This window comes from Recurvomyces mirabilis, assembly GCF_035927965.1.
Source record: "Recurvomyces mirabilis strain CCFEE 5264 chromosome Unknown scaffold_10, whole genome shotgun sequence".
NCBI lineage: Eukaryota > Fungi > Ascomycota > Dothideomycetes > Mycosphaerellales > Teratosphaeriaceae > Recurvomyces > Recurvomyces mirabilis.
In genome coordinates this window covers 758,229-770,275 of record NW_027041944.1, presented here as the reverse complement: position 1 = coordinate 770,275, position 12,047 = coordinate 758,229, and the positions used below count along the sequence as shown (strand labels likewise).

Sequence of the window (12,047 nt, the reverse complement as noted above, 5' to 3'; positions counted from 1 at the left end):
CCCGCCGAAAGGTTAAACCTTAGAGTAGTTACTTACCCGACCTATCGCTTAGAACTTACTCGTCTAACGAGCTCTAAACCCCTTGTACCGCAGGTGCATAACATTTACACTCTTCTAGCATTGCCTGAGTTGCGAACCCCTTCGTTCCACTACGTAATCTAGCGGTAGAGTGACATCCTGCTTCGAGCCTTTCTGCTATAGGCAAACACGAGAGGAATAGCACCAGAGCCTAGCCGGTACGTAAATAGAAAATTAAATTGCGATCTGCCTCCTACTTAAGTCCAAGGAGCGCTGCCTAAACTACCACCGATCGTACGCTGTTGCGGCGCGGTAGTCGTGATAGTGGTCGTCGTCGTAGTCGTGGTGCTTGGACTCGTGACTGTATGCTCCCAGTCGTATCTGCTATGCTGCGGGGCAATTAAATCGCTGGGCGCAGGATACGTAGGCGGATGTTGCACCGTATTCGCTAGGTACGGCGCAGGAACGGCGTCAGACGGTGGACGCGCAGCTTGGTGCGAGATGGTTCCAGGTGGCAGCCCGAATGCACCAGGCGGCATTGAGTCGCGCTGCTGGTCACCCGCCCATGCCCCACTCGATCGCTGTGTGATATTCTTCTCCCCTAGAAGAGCACCGCCAGACTCGCGCTTCTCCTGCTGCACCTGTCTCCTTACTTGCTTCTTGACACTGTAGAAGCAGCATATTCCAATAAGTATGCCCACGATCGCGACGCCAGCAAGCACACAGCCTACGATGATTCCGGCGCGGTCGTTCACAGTCAAGGTCTTGGAATGGGATGAGCCCAAGCCAGCTCCAGTGGATGTTGCTGTGCTCGAGGAGAAGGAGGATGTGGATGGAGACGCCGCATTCGCAGCGGTGGTGGCTACTCCAGTGCTGGAGAAGGAGGTGGATGAAGAGACCGGACTCGATGCTGCGGAAGAACTGGCCACGCGCTGAGACGTGGCTAATGAGGATGTAGCTCGCGAAGTCGCACTCGTGGAGGCCGCGAGAGTCGAGGAGAGACTGCCGAGGGCACTCTCGAGGATCTGTCTCGTCTCGTCAGACCGGGCGATGTTTCAGCTGCAATGGGTCGCACCTACCGAGAGCACTTGACTCGCGCTTTCGCTCTGCGCGTCCGTGTCGCATACTAGGAATAGTAGAAGCGCGGCGAAGAGAGGTAGATGGATCATGTTGGCTATGGTCCTACAAGCCCTTGCCCCCAAAGATGCATGTACATTCGACAACGGTGGAGTCGTGCCATGCTACACACTACACACCACCCACGACTGCGATGGCCAAGTTCTAGAGCGTGGCTTTTACTTTCGTCTCGGTTGATGGTGGCGCCGAGGTCGACTAGCACTTCGTGATGTCATTTCAGCGGCATTCGACAGACCTCACCTCGATTGGATTTGTTACTTTTCGGCAGGCGATGTCCAGAACGATGCGCAAAGTGATGCTCGAGAAGCGCAATGTGGATGGCGAGGACAGCGCGCGCCAAGGTCCGACAGAAGGACAGGGCAGCAGATGGATGACGCGAATCGGGCAATCACGAATGGGACCCACACCAGTTCGAAGCAGGCATATCATCAGCCAGGATTGAGGACAAGGCAGACACTCACAGGCGATCTTCTCACTGCCGGCCGATTGAGTCCCCTTCGACCCAAGAGCATCCGGATCTTACTCGCGAGAATGGAGGTCCGGCATCCGCGCACGAGTGAGGCAAGACCAACAAACACGCCAAGCCCAACTAATCTACTACAAGAGAAGTGGTTGGCGCGAGCGGCTGCAACGCGGCTTGATTGCCATGTCAGCACTCGTGACCCATGGCGTAGCGATCCGAGTCTGCCGTCCGTACAAGTTGGCATCCAACGATGGACGTGCCATTCCATGTATCATGTCGCGCGTACAGTATGACACCGAAGGACTGGACATGCTCACCTGCGAGACCGAGGCCGAACCAGGCATGTTACTGCTAGGGACGGTGTCAATATCTGGCGCTGCCGTCCATGAACTGCAAATGGATCACCGCTCCTTCACCATCGCACTGTCCGACCTTGATGTCTTTCTCTGCTTACCTGGTTGCCGACCTCCAGAGGTCTATAAAGGTCTAAGCAACCTCCGCGTGCTGTCCCTATCGCTATCGGATGGTCTATTGACCGACAAGCAAGACGTAGAACAGATCTCCAAGGCTTTCATTGACATTACCTCTCATGCCACCAATTTCGAGTGGCTGACGCTCGAGTGGCTGACGCTCAAGTCCGGCCGCTACGATATCGAGGCGGCCGAGAAGACACTGGTCGAGACTGTACTTCAGCCGGCCTATTTCCCATCATTGACTCAGCTGAATCTGCTAGACTATGCTGTAGGAGCGCAAAATCTTAAAAGCTTTGTTATTCGTCATAAGAAGAGACTTGAAGAAGTCGCCATAGCTAGCTTCCACGGTGCTTCATGGTACGACGAGCAACAGATCATAGCAGTTGACCTTTGTGAATCAATAGCTCGACAGGGTTACCTGTTGCACTCCTTTATGCTGGGGGGTTTTTATACTGGGGGGTTTTGACATCGCTCAGCCTCTACTTGAGCCCGATTTCGTGTTAGAGGAAGCTCGAGGACCCAAAAGCTCGGGCTGATATAACTATACCGCCGTATAGTATCTCGCGCCCCCGAGTTCAATGACTGCCATGGCCATAGTCCCAATTGACTCGGCTCCAATAGTGCTATGGAATAGTCGTGTTTCGGCTCTACCAGCAATCGACTTCAGCTAGTATAGTCTGAGGATCTACCGAGCGGCCATTACTGGCGGAGCCTTGCAACGAAGGCTGGAACAAAGTGATGGGGCCGGATACCTCCTAAATCGAAGGACCTCGACTATAGATTACTAGAGCTCTCAATCTCATGATTCTACAGATCGCAGACAAGTGGTTGCCGAGCCTAGCCACGCTATATCTCCTCTCCATGAGCTCAAACGCGGAAGAATAAAGATCCCCAGAGATCTAGCTCCGGCTTTTCTGGTAGCCAAGGCGCATTGTCGTAGTCACCTGCCGGACTCACTCTACCATGTGTCTTACAAATTGAGAATGACGTCGCTGATAGTGGGTCGCATAAAATGGTCTCATCGTGTGACTCGAGCGGGCTCTGACGGAACGACCCATCAACCCACCGCCGACTTCTGATGCATACCAGCTTGCGAGGCCGTGATCCAGTAGCGAAGACATCGCATTAGTGTCTACTATTGATGCCTTTCCTTTTCGACAATGTATGCTAAAGCTTGCGACAAGTTCGAATCACAGAGAGACAGGTCCCGCGGTCGATAGTTGGCTCGATCGTGCAGGCTATATCATAATAATGACCTTGCAGATATGTATAGTGAGCTTCACCGATATCCCCATGTGGCTATATACAGTCATCAAGCGGTTAAGCAGGAGTGCAATATGGGTAACTCGATGAAATCCAACATTGATCGATCGATGACAAACACGCCCAAAGCATGCCAATCAATGACGTGGTGTTTACGATGAACCCGAAAGCTTTCAATAGAATAATGCTCGGGTAGCCAGAAGTTAGGCGCATCCTACCTCGAAGAACTCGCGTATTAGATAACGCGGAGGCAGATGACAGAGAGCGACATCAAACCTGCGTCGCGCACTAGAAAAGTGCGGATAGTGGGTCCAAGAGAGCGCCGAAGTTTACCACCTTGAGCTCGGCTGGTGGGCTTCGCACAACGCCCGATGTTGAAGAGGCACAGCACAATCAATACTCGCCTATTGTCTACTTTCGGCTATCAACAGTCGTACTGGCCCGACAAATCATGGCCGCATGGCAATTCGTCTCTGTGTCGTGTCCTCATCGAAGCGGCACAAACATGACCGCGCGACATAAAAGTCTGCGGTTCCCGATGGTGACACTAGGACATACATATATCCAGCAGCTATCCCAACAAGCTCGCAACATCCCATCTCAATCTGAGCGAAGTGAAGCAGAACGCGACACCAACCATCGACATGCAAAATCCAGAGGTCATCATCATCGGCGGCGGGCTCGGCGGCCTCTCACTCGCCAACGGACTCTACAACAGAGGCATCTCCTTCCATGTCTTCGAACGTGACCGTACCGAGCACTACCGTGCCCAGGGCTATCGCATCCGCGTTGGTGGTCCTGCTATTGACAGTCTGGACTACCTGTTGACTCCGGAAGCTATGGAACGATTCAATCTCTCGTGCGCCGACTTCTCCATGCATCCCATCCCAGAGATTGATGCCGAGAGCGCCAAAGTGTCTGAGCCCAACGTACCAATGCCAGTTCTCCCGGAAGGCCTGACATGGAGCGGACTTCTGAAGAAAGCTCGTTGTGTCGATCGAGCAGCTATGCGGGAAGTTCTTATCAAGAGCATCCCAGCCGAGCACATCTCTTACGACAAAGTGTTTACTCACTATAAGGAATTGGAGGACGGGGCTGTCAAAGCCTTCTTCCAAGACGGAACCACGGCAATTGGCAACTTACTTGTTGGGGCAGACGGCCGTAGCTCTCACGTTCGGCAACAACTTCTTCCAGACCTGGACATCGAAGACTGCGGTGGCATGTATGTCTATGGCAAGACGTACATTACGCCAGAACTCATGAAGGAGCTTCCTAGCGCTGCGCTCGATCGCATGTCATTCATCAAAGACCGCGCACACGAGCATATCGTCATAGGCGGGCTAGAGCCCATCTCCTTCTCCAACGCTACAGAGCGCCAAGCATGTGGCCTCAGCGTACCGAGAAGCTATCTTTTCTGGGCCATGGCAGCTGCACCAGAAGCTCTGGGGTTTTCGCCCGAAGTCCAGATCCAGCTCACTCCAGACGAGTCCGCAAAGCATATGCGGGGGCTGAGCGAGCATTGGCATCCTTCCCTTCGAGCGGTGATCGAGCAGCAAGCCCCCGGACAGACGAATGCGCTGAAGGTGACGATCGTGAACAAGGATTTCGGCATGAACGTTTGGGAGTCAAACAAGCACATAACAGTCTTGGGCGATGCAGTACACCCAATGGCTGCAACTGGATCAGGAGCTGTGACAGCTTTGATGGATGCTAGATCAATCTGCGAAGGCCTTGTCCAACGCAGGGAAGCCGAGAAAGATGGCGTCGTCACTTTAAACGACTACAAGGAGATGATCACTACATACGAAGCTACCATGCGCAAGAATGCGGGAGAGGCAGTCATCGGAAGCTGGATTGCAATGAAGAACGCCATAGGTATGAAGCGTGGGGAGAACGAGATACATATGGGTGAGATGGCGATGAAGATCAGGCAGAAGAACATGATGAAGATGTAATCTACTAAAATGATTGTTTGTGACGGTGCAAATATGATAGATGGATTCCGAAATCGACAAAGTAGTGCAGACCCGTCAGAGTCCTGCAGCCAACTGCAGCGCAGTTTGATTCTGTCCAACGTGTAACGGCGTCAGCGACACCTCTCTCACGTGCAGATTCTCCATCCTCCGCCTAAATAGACGACTCCCGCTTGTGGGATTATGGCAGACGGTGTATGACGTGCAAGTGTTACCAGAAGTAAAGCACGATGTGTTTGTAACGCAGGTTTCTCCTGGGGGGCAATCGGTATCTGCATTACAGTCACTTCCGCATTGCTCGTTAACGCACAAACCCTGCCCAGTAGACTTGTCGGTTTCACAGCCGCAGTTCCCGCCGCAGACCGTGAGGAAGTTACCAGTAGGGAAGGGTGCGTAGCAGGCTATGGTGGTCGCTGGCGTTATGGTAGAGGTGATTGTGGTCGTTGTTGTGGTGACGCTAGCTGCGGTTGCGGTCACAACGTTCGTGAGAACCACAGACTACAGATAGGTCAGCGTATGGGCACAAAGAGTAGAGATGGACTGTTCAAGGATTGTAGATTGGGGACCGGTTGTTCACTAACCAGAGTCGTTGTGGAAGTCACAAGCTGAGTGGTTGTCCCCGTCACGGTCCTGAATGTATGTCAGCCTGAGATCGTATGTGCGGCAGCAGTATCGACATACAAAGTGGATGTGGCAGTAGCAGACACGGTCCGCACAGCTGTAGCGCTAACTACCTTTAAAGGCGTGCTCGTGATTGTTGTCGTAGCTTGAGTTTCGAGGCATGTGCAGACGGAGCCAACAAAACTGCTAGCCTGAGCAACCACGCTCGACCACACAGAAGCCTTGGCCGGAATTGAGCTACTTGTCGATGATGTAGTGCTTGACTTGATGCTGCTTGTCGTCGTGGATTTGACGCTGGTCGTGGGGAGAGACTTCGTACTGCTACTCGTTGCAGATGTTGCCGCATTCCTCTTTTTCTTCGCTAGAGCGGTAATAGTAAAGTATGCGGTGTCGGTCTTGGTTGATATGGACTGTATAAGGTTAGTCATGCAAGCAAAGATCGGGACTTGATGGCGACATACAGTCACTACCACAGTGTCGACTTCAGTGGATACCGTCGTTGTCGCTGTCAAGGTAGCAACGAATGATGTTACGGTGACCACGGTGGTAGTAGTCAATCATACTAATGCTTCCAGATGTCCTGTCGACTACGGCACATAATGGCCGTGAGGGCGTGGAGGGTCAGTAAGTGTGGACCGTATCCCTTGGCTTGAGCGCTTCGGCCGATCTACATCAGCATGCATCTGAATACGGGACTTCTACCGCTGTCGAGCTGCCGATCCAAATAGCCGAGTCGAATAACGCTCTTCCTCGAAGCAAGGTCCACGGTGCTAAGCGCCGTCCCGAGCAGGATGGGCGCGCCGTGTGTTTAAGTGTCCGGGGTAAATGTGAGGGTCACACCACACCACGCTTGACTGGGGATCTTGTGGGGTCGAAGTCACGAGGCTGCGTGTTCTAGACGTAGGTGCAATCTCCGACTCAGCTTCAATTCTACTTCAACCGAACGCCACGACAAGTATACGGTACGTAGCACAACAACAGCCCACAGGTCGCTAGAGCACTGGCGTACTGAAGAGCAACAGTCCACGACAGTTGGCACCCGAGCGATGGTAATCTTACAGCCAGCCAAGGTATCTTATTTGGGATCCTTTGAGAACGGCTTGTAGATAATACATTCTCCTATATATATCAAGCATATACCTGAGCCTGTAGCCCAGGGATAATCTCCCTCTCGCTCGCAGTATACTCATACTTCGTTCCCTCGATCTTCGGAGCCCGCGTGCGTCGTTGCTGCATCGTCTGCTTGGCTCTGACCCATTCCTCCATCGTTAGATGCTTGCCAAGGCGAGTGAAGTCATTACTTTCGAGACCCATCCGCTTCATCAGCGGGCTGTTATCGATGGGCTCAAGTACGACGTGGTTGTTCGGTCTGGCGAGATTGTCAGTATGGTAAGAATTATTTGATGTTGGTGTAATGGCTAACCTGGCAAAGAACAGTACGCCCAACCGATCAATATACGCCTGATCGTCCGGCGGCGCATGCACACGATGGATGCTAGACTTGAGGTATCCGCCAGTCATGGCAGACAGGGCATCGCAGATATTGATTGTGATCGTTGCATCCCGCGGCTTCACCCACTTCCATTTGTTCTGGGAGTTCAGGATTTGCAAAACGGCAATTGGTTGCCTGAACAGAAGCGTGATACTGCCAAGATCCGTGTGGCCGGCACTATAGAGCTCACCGACAGCCTTGTTCTCCTCGATACTTCGTGCAGCGTAGTGCATGTAGCGCAGATGGTCCTCGCCCTTGACATCGTACTGGTGCTGGCGAACAAGCTGCTACTCGTCTGATAGCTCCAGGAGTAGAGCGAAGAGTCTGAGGAGCTTGACAACCACGAGATCATGACATTTGCGGCTAAAGTCTTCGATCTCTGCGATATTGTCTTGAAGGACAGGAGGCTGGGCACGTTTGTGATAGCCATCGAACTTGGGTAGCTTATAGACCTGTACGTTGTCGCGGATTGTCTCTGTCAACCTGAGGCAGCATCAGCTTCGATGCAGGGAGATAACATCTGATACGCTTACGCCCTTTCCCAGCAGGCCTGTAGCCATTGTACTCTCGATTTTCCAGGTCTTTGATATTGTGATACTTCAACCTCTCTGCAAGTAGCAGATTATAGAACTCCCGACCCAAGGCAAACTGCCTGTCCACTTCCTCTTGACTAATGCCAAAGTTCTTGACGTAGAAGAAGCCGAAATGCTGCACAGCATACTCCAGCTGCTTCACGAGCTCCTGTTTCCCTCCCTCCTGGTCAAAGAGGCCGAGATCCAGTGTGACTAGCTCCGCCCAATCCACTATATCTCATCAGCTGCGGTTTCCCGGTCCTGTCGAACCCATCTCCATTCGAGTAAGCATACAATCGGTCTTGGTCTCGGGTACCTGCTCATACGGCGATAGTGTCTTGCTCGGCATGGTGAACACTCTGTGTAATGATTTAGAAGCAGGTTGATAGGTAGTACACCAGACGGACGAGAGTACATCAGCGCATTGATCAGAGAGGAACAATACCAGCAGCCGGATATTTCACGTCAAGAAGTTCAGCTAGCACACCATAGCAATGGCCGAGAGACTTGCGACATAGCATACTCATCCCGTGCTTTCCTACCGCATCTACAGAGCTGACCCCTCATCGTAGCAGAACGAAGCGATTGATGGTCTCTGATGTGACACAGGGAGAACTGGACGTGGGTCTTCTGCGAGGCTCGGGGTGGCGTGACGCTCTCGTGTAGTGTTGGTTCGGGGTGTAGGAGAAAGAGCTACTCGAGCGTAGAGCGTACGGGAATAACACAGCACAGTGCGAGCATTTTCAATACCAGAGTGTTCTCTTTCTTGGCGGCGAGCTCGACAAGTGATGAAGGACGAGACAAGCGCTGCAGTCCAAGTGAACCCATCAATTTCGAGCGAGGTGGCAGTGGGATGGGAGACCAAGAGTAACTATATTCGTCAAGCGGTTTGCGCTACGAAACAACAATCGTCTCCCCCTCCACAGCACCGGTCTACTTGCTGACTCTGTAAATCGCCATATCATGACTCTGTAGCGATCCCGAAACACTCGACCCGCTGCCAGTCTTGCCACTGTACAGCTCCTTCCATTTGAACGAGCCCGAGCCCAAACCAGGAACATCAAAGAAATTCACATTGTAATTGAGCGCACCGCTGGCGGCGACGACACCGACAACGACGCCGTTGCTGAGCTGACCGGCCCAATATGGATAAAGCTGGCCTCCTATCGGGTTTGCAGCATTTTTGGGTTTAAAATATGTCGCTGCTTTGCCGAGTGAGTCTTGGTTGACGGCGATGATGTCCTGTCCTTGTCAGCATCTATGTTCGGACTTACCAGCGGTTATACTTACAGCATTTTTGAGGACAGCTAGGGATGAGGAAGAGATTTTTGACAAGTCGGTGCCAATAATCAGTGGTGACTTTGCGATGGCCCACAGTCCAAAGTGTGCACGCTCCTCTGCCGCAGAAAGGCCTCCGTTGCCGATTTCCTGGATCTGGTCAGTCATCAAGATGATTTACCCGCTGGTGACATGACTTACAAGCATGTCCAAGTCGTTGAAGCCCCCAGGTCCAGCATACTGCGCGATACCTGCAGCTGTCGCAGCGATCGACGAGACTGAGCCCCAATTATTTTGCACGTCATTGGCCATACGCCAGGAGCTCCCTCCCACGGATCTGCCCCAGGTCCAGACAGAATCCTGACCCCACTCACAGAGCGAAAATAGGATAGGATGACTGACAGTTGATATGGCATTACCCATCGTGGTGTACCATGGCTTGACATCCCTGCTAGGGATGTTCCAGCAGGTCTGTGGGTATTGGCCGTTGCAGTTGGTGTAGCAGTTGTCGTACCTGGAAGTGATGATTAGAGCCGATCGAAGTCTCAAACATGATTCGCGTTGTTGCCTTGCTTACTTCCAGTAATCCACACCCCAGCTCGAGAGGAGTTGAGCATCCTTGGTCTCGTATCCCATACTTCCAGGATGTCCGCCACAGGTTTGCTTGCCGGCATCGCCGTAGAGTCCAAACTTCAGACCCATGGAGTGGACCTGGTTGGCGACGTATGCGACACCATTAGGCCATTTGGAAGGATCGGCGACGAGATAGCCAGAGCCGTTACGGCCTTGTTGAGTCCAGCAGTCATCAATGTTGACGTATTGGTAGCCGACCGCTGCGAGGCCTAGATTCTTGAATTGGTTCGCTGCTGTCATGGCGGCGTTGGCTGAGCCTCCACTGCAGCCGAAGGCATTCTTCAGGAAGTGTTAGCATTGTGCATATCAACCATCGTGTGTTGCGGCAGGGAGTCATATTACTTGCCCAGCTATTCCATCCCAGCGCTGGCGTTGCCTTTTGGAAAGAGCGGACCTGTAGCGTCTTGCCTTGCGGTGCGGCTTCAATCCCAATAACCAGAAGAGCGGCGGTGAATGTGCTAATACTGAGGGTATGCATTTTGTTAGGAAGGTAATTGACTTGTGTAGTTGGGAGATGTGAGTTCAAAACGTGAGATCGATGAACATGGCCATCTACTTATTCATTATGTCGATATCCATCGTAAAGCCTCGCGCCCATCTCGACGCATCATGAGACTTCGCTTGGCACAACGTTACGCTTCGCCGAAACCTACAGAGAGTGAGAAGCCCACGGAGAAATGTATTCGGCCTGGTTGATGCGCCACCTGTCACAGAGCCATTCCAGATCCACGAGTTCCAGCCAAATATCGCTCGGAGGACTCCTCCACATCACCCGCAAACAGGCTACTTTGAGACCCTCGTGATTGGCTGGCCGGAACAGGATTGGTGGAACCACGTCGGCTGCAATCTATCCCCTACATGGATCGACAGGACGTCCAAGAATCATCTGTCGCCATCAAGCGTATGCCTGCGACAAGGGCAGGAGTGACATGCTCTAGGTTCCACCACTCCAATATATGGTGCAGTCCGTCGAGGATGCATCGTATCGTACTCAATATGCATTGCTGGCTGGTGGCAACCTCCCACCGGCACTACATGCGTTTCAGTCTCGCGATATCAACGCTGTTGCTCCTGCGGACACTCTCCCCATCCCGCTGACGTTCACCTCAAAACGACTGTATATACCTCGCTGGAGTGTCGAGGGACTAGAGGTATCGACCATGTTTCCAGGTGATCTGAAACCACATTATGTGCCGTCGGCTTGCCTGAGATGCGTATGCTGCTGGTCCACGACCATAAGGAAAGCGCACTAGCGCTATGATGTGCCGGTCTCAAAATAGTATCTGACGGACATGATGGATTCGGAAGTATTGTTGCCTCGACTGTGTAGAGCAACACGATCTCGATGTCGTGCAGCCCTAACACATCCGAGCGGCTGAGTGCCTTCGCGCGGACTGCGAGGGCTTAGAAATCATGCCTACATCTAGCTCCCGAGTCAACTGCATAGGGATTGTCAGAAGATATATCGTTCAAGATATACGTCTACTAGACCACGGCGTCACCATGCCGGCGTGCTCTCGCCACCGCACTCGCTGCACACTCGACATCAGACTCCGTTACGATCACGCCCTGTGCCCCAGCTGTTGGCCCTAAGGATACGGCATGACTCTGACTGAAGTTCTCAAACTGTTCGCCAGGCTTGCACTCTTCGTGCTCGCTGCATCTGTAAGCCACTCTGGACGACCAACCCTATTGCGTAAGGCAGTCTCTAATGTCGTCTCACCTCCATCTAGGCACTGATCGCCGGTCTGTACCAAGCATTCTTCCACCCTTCAGCCAAGGTTCCGGGACCTTTTCTTGCGAAGTTCACGAGGCTTTATGCCGCCTACCACAGCTGGCGTGGAGATCTTCACATCGATCTGTTGATGTTGCATCGAAGGCATGGTTGGTAAAGCATCGTTCCTGTCTGCTGGATAAAGTGATTCGCTAGAGTAATGCTGACATGCTATGACAGGAAGCCACATCCCTTATGCTCCGAATACAGTGCTGGTCAATTCGCCAGGAGCTGTACAAGGTCACTCTTCATCATTTCCACGTGGCTAGCATAATACTGAAACCAATCGCACAGACATCTACCTGGCCAAGAACCATATCCTGCCTCTCAAAGCAGTAGCGTACGATGCG

The 12,047-nt window shown here is 52.6% G+C and overlaps 6 protein-coding genes across 6 annotated transcripts; 2 read left to right on the top strand and 4 right to left on the bottom strand.

Annotated features, from left to right (window-relative positions):
- Positions 1–275: 275 nt before the first annotated feature.
- On the bottom strand, positions 276–1,187 carry LTS14_004692 (uncharacterized protein; the record flags this gene model as incomplete). Its single annotated transcript, XM_064837393.1, has 2 exons — positions 276–1,043; positions 1,098–1,187. 2 exons carry the CDS (start codon positions 1,185–1,187, stop codon positions 276–278), a joined length of 858 nt encoding a protein of 285 aa, XP_064695352.1.
- A 704-nt stretch (positions 1,188–1,891) lies between these two features.
- On the top strand, positions 1,892–2,595 carry LTS14_004691 (uncharacterized protein; the record flags this gene model as incomplete). Its single annotated transcript, XM_064837392.1, has 2 exons — positions 1,892–2,448; positions 2,496–2,595. The coding sequence occupies 2 exons, from the start codon at positions 1,892–1,894 to the stop codon at positions 2,593–2,595; spliced, it is 657 nt and encodes a 218-aa protein (XP_064695351.1).
- Positions 2,596–3,998: 1,403 nt separating this feature from the next.
- Positions 3,999–5,309, top strand: LTS14_004690 (uncharacterized protein; the record flags this gene model as incomplete). Its single annotated transcript, XM_064837391.1, has 3 exons — positions 3,999–4,970; positions 5,099–5,192; positions 5,230–5,309. 3 exons carry the CDS (start codon positions 3,999–4,001, stop codon positions 5,307–5,309), a joined length of 1,146 nt encoding a protein of 381 aa, XP_064695350.1.
- A 1,767-nt stretch (positions 5,310–7,076) lies between these two features.
- On the bottom strand, positions 7,077–7,673 carry LTS14_004689 (uncharacterized protein; the record flags this gene model as incomplete). Its single annotated transcript, XM_064837390.1, has 2 exons — positions 7,077–7,317; positions 7,372–7,673. 2 exons carry the CDS (start codon positions 7,671–7,673, stop codon positions 7,077–7,079), a joined length of 543 nt encoding a protein of 180 aa, XP_064695349.1.
- A 54-nt stretch (positions 7,674–7,727) lies between these two features.
- On the bottom strand, positions 7,728–8,361 carry LTS14_004688 (uncharacterized protein; the record flags this gene model as incomplete). Its single annotated transcript, XM_064837389.1, has 3 exons — positions 7,728–7,915; positions 7,974–8,243; positions 8,307–8,361. 3 exons carry the CDS (start codon positions 8,359–8,361, stop codon positions 7,728–7,730), a joined length of 513 nt encoding a protein of 170 aa, XP_064695348.1.
- A 584-nt stretch (positions 8,362–8,945) lies between these two features.
- LTS14_004687 (uncharacterized protein) lies at positions 8,946–10,163 on the bottom strand (the record flags this gene model as incomplete). The annotated part of the gene is made up of 4 exons (XM_064837388.1): positions 8,946–9,254; positions 9,303–9,440; positions 9,492–9,804; positions 9,868–10,163. 4 exons carry the CDS (start codon positions 10,161–10,163, stop codon positions 8,946–8,948), a joined length of 1,056 nt encoding a protein of 351 aa, XP_064695347.1.
- Between the last annotated feature and the right edge of the window lie 1,884 nt (positions 10,164–12,047).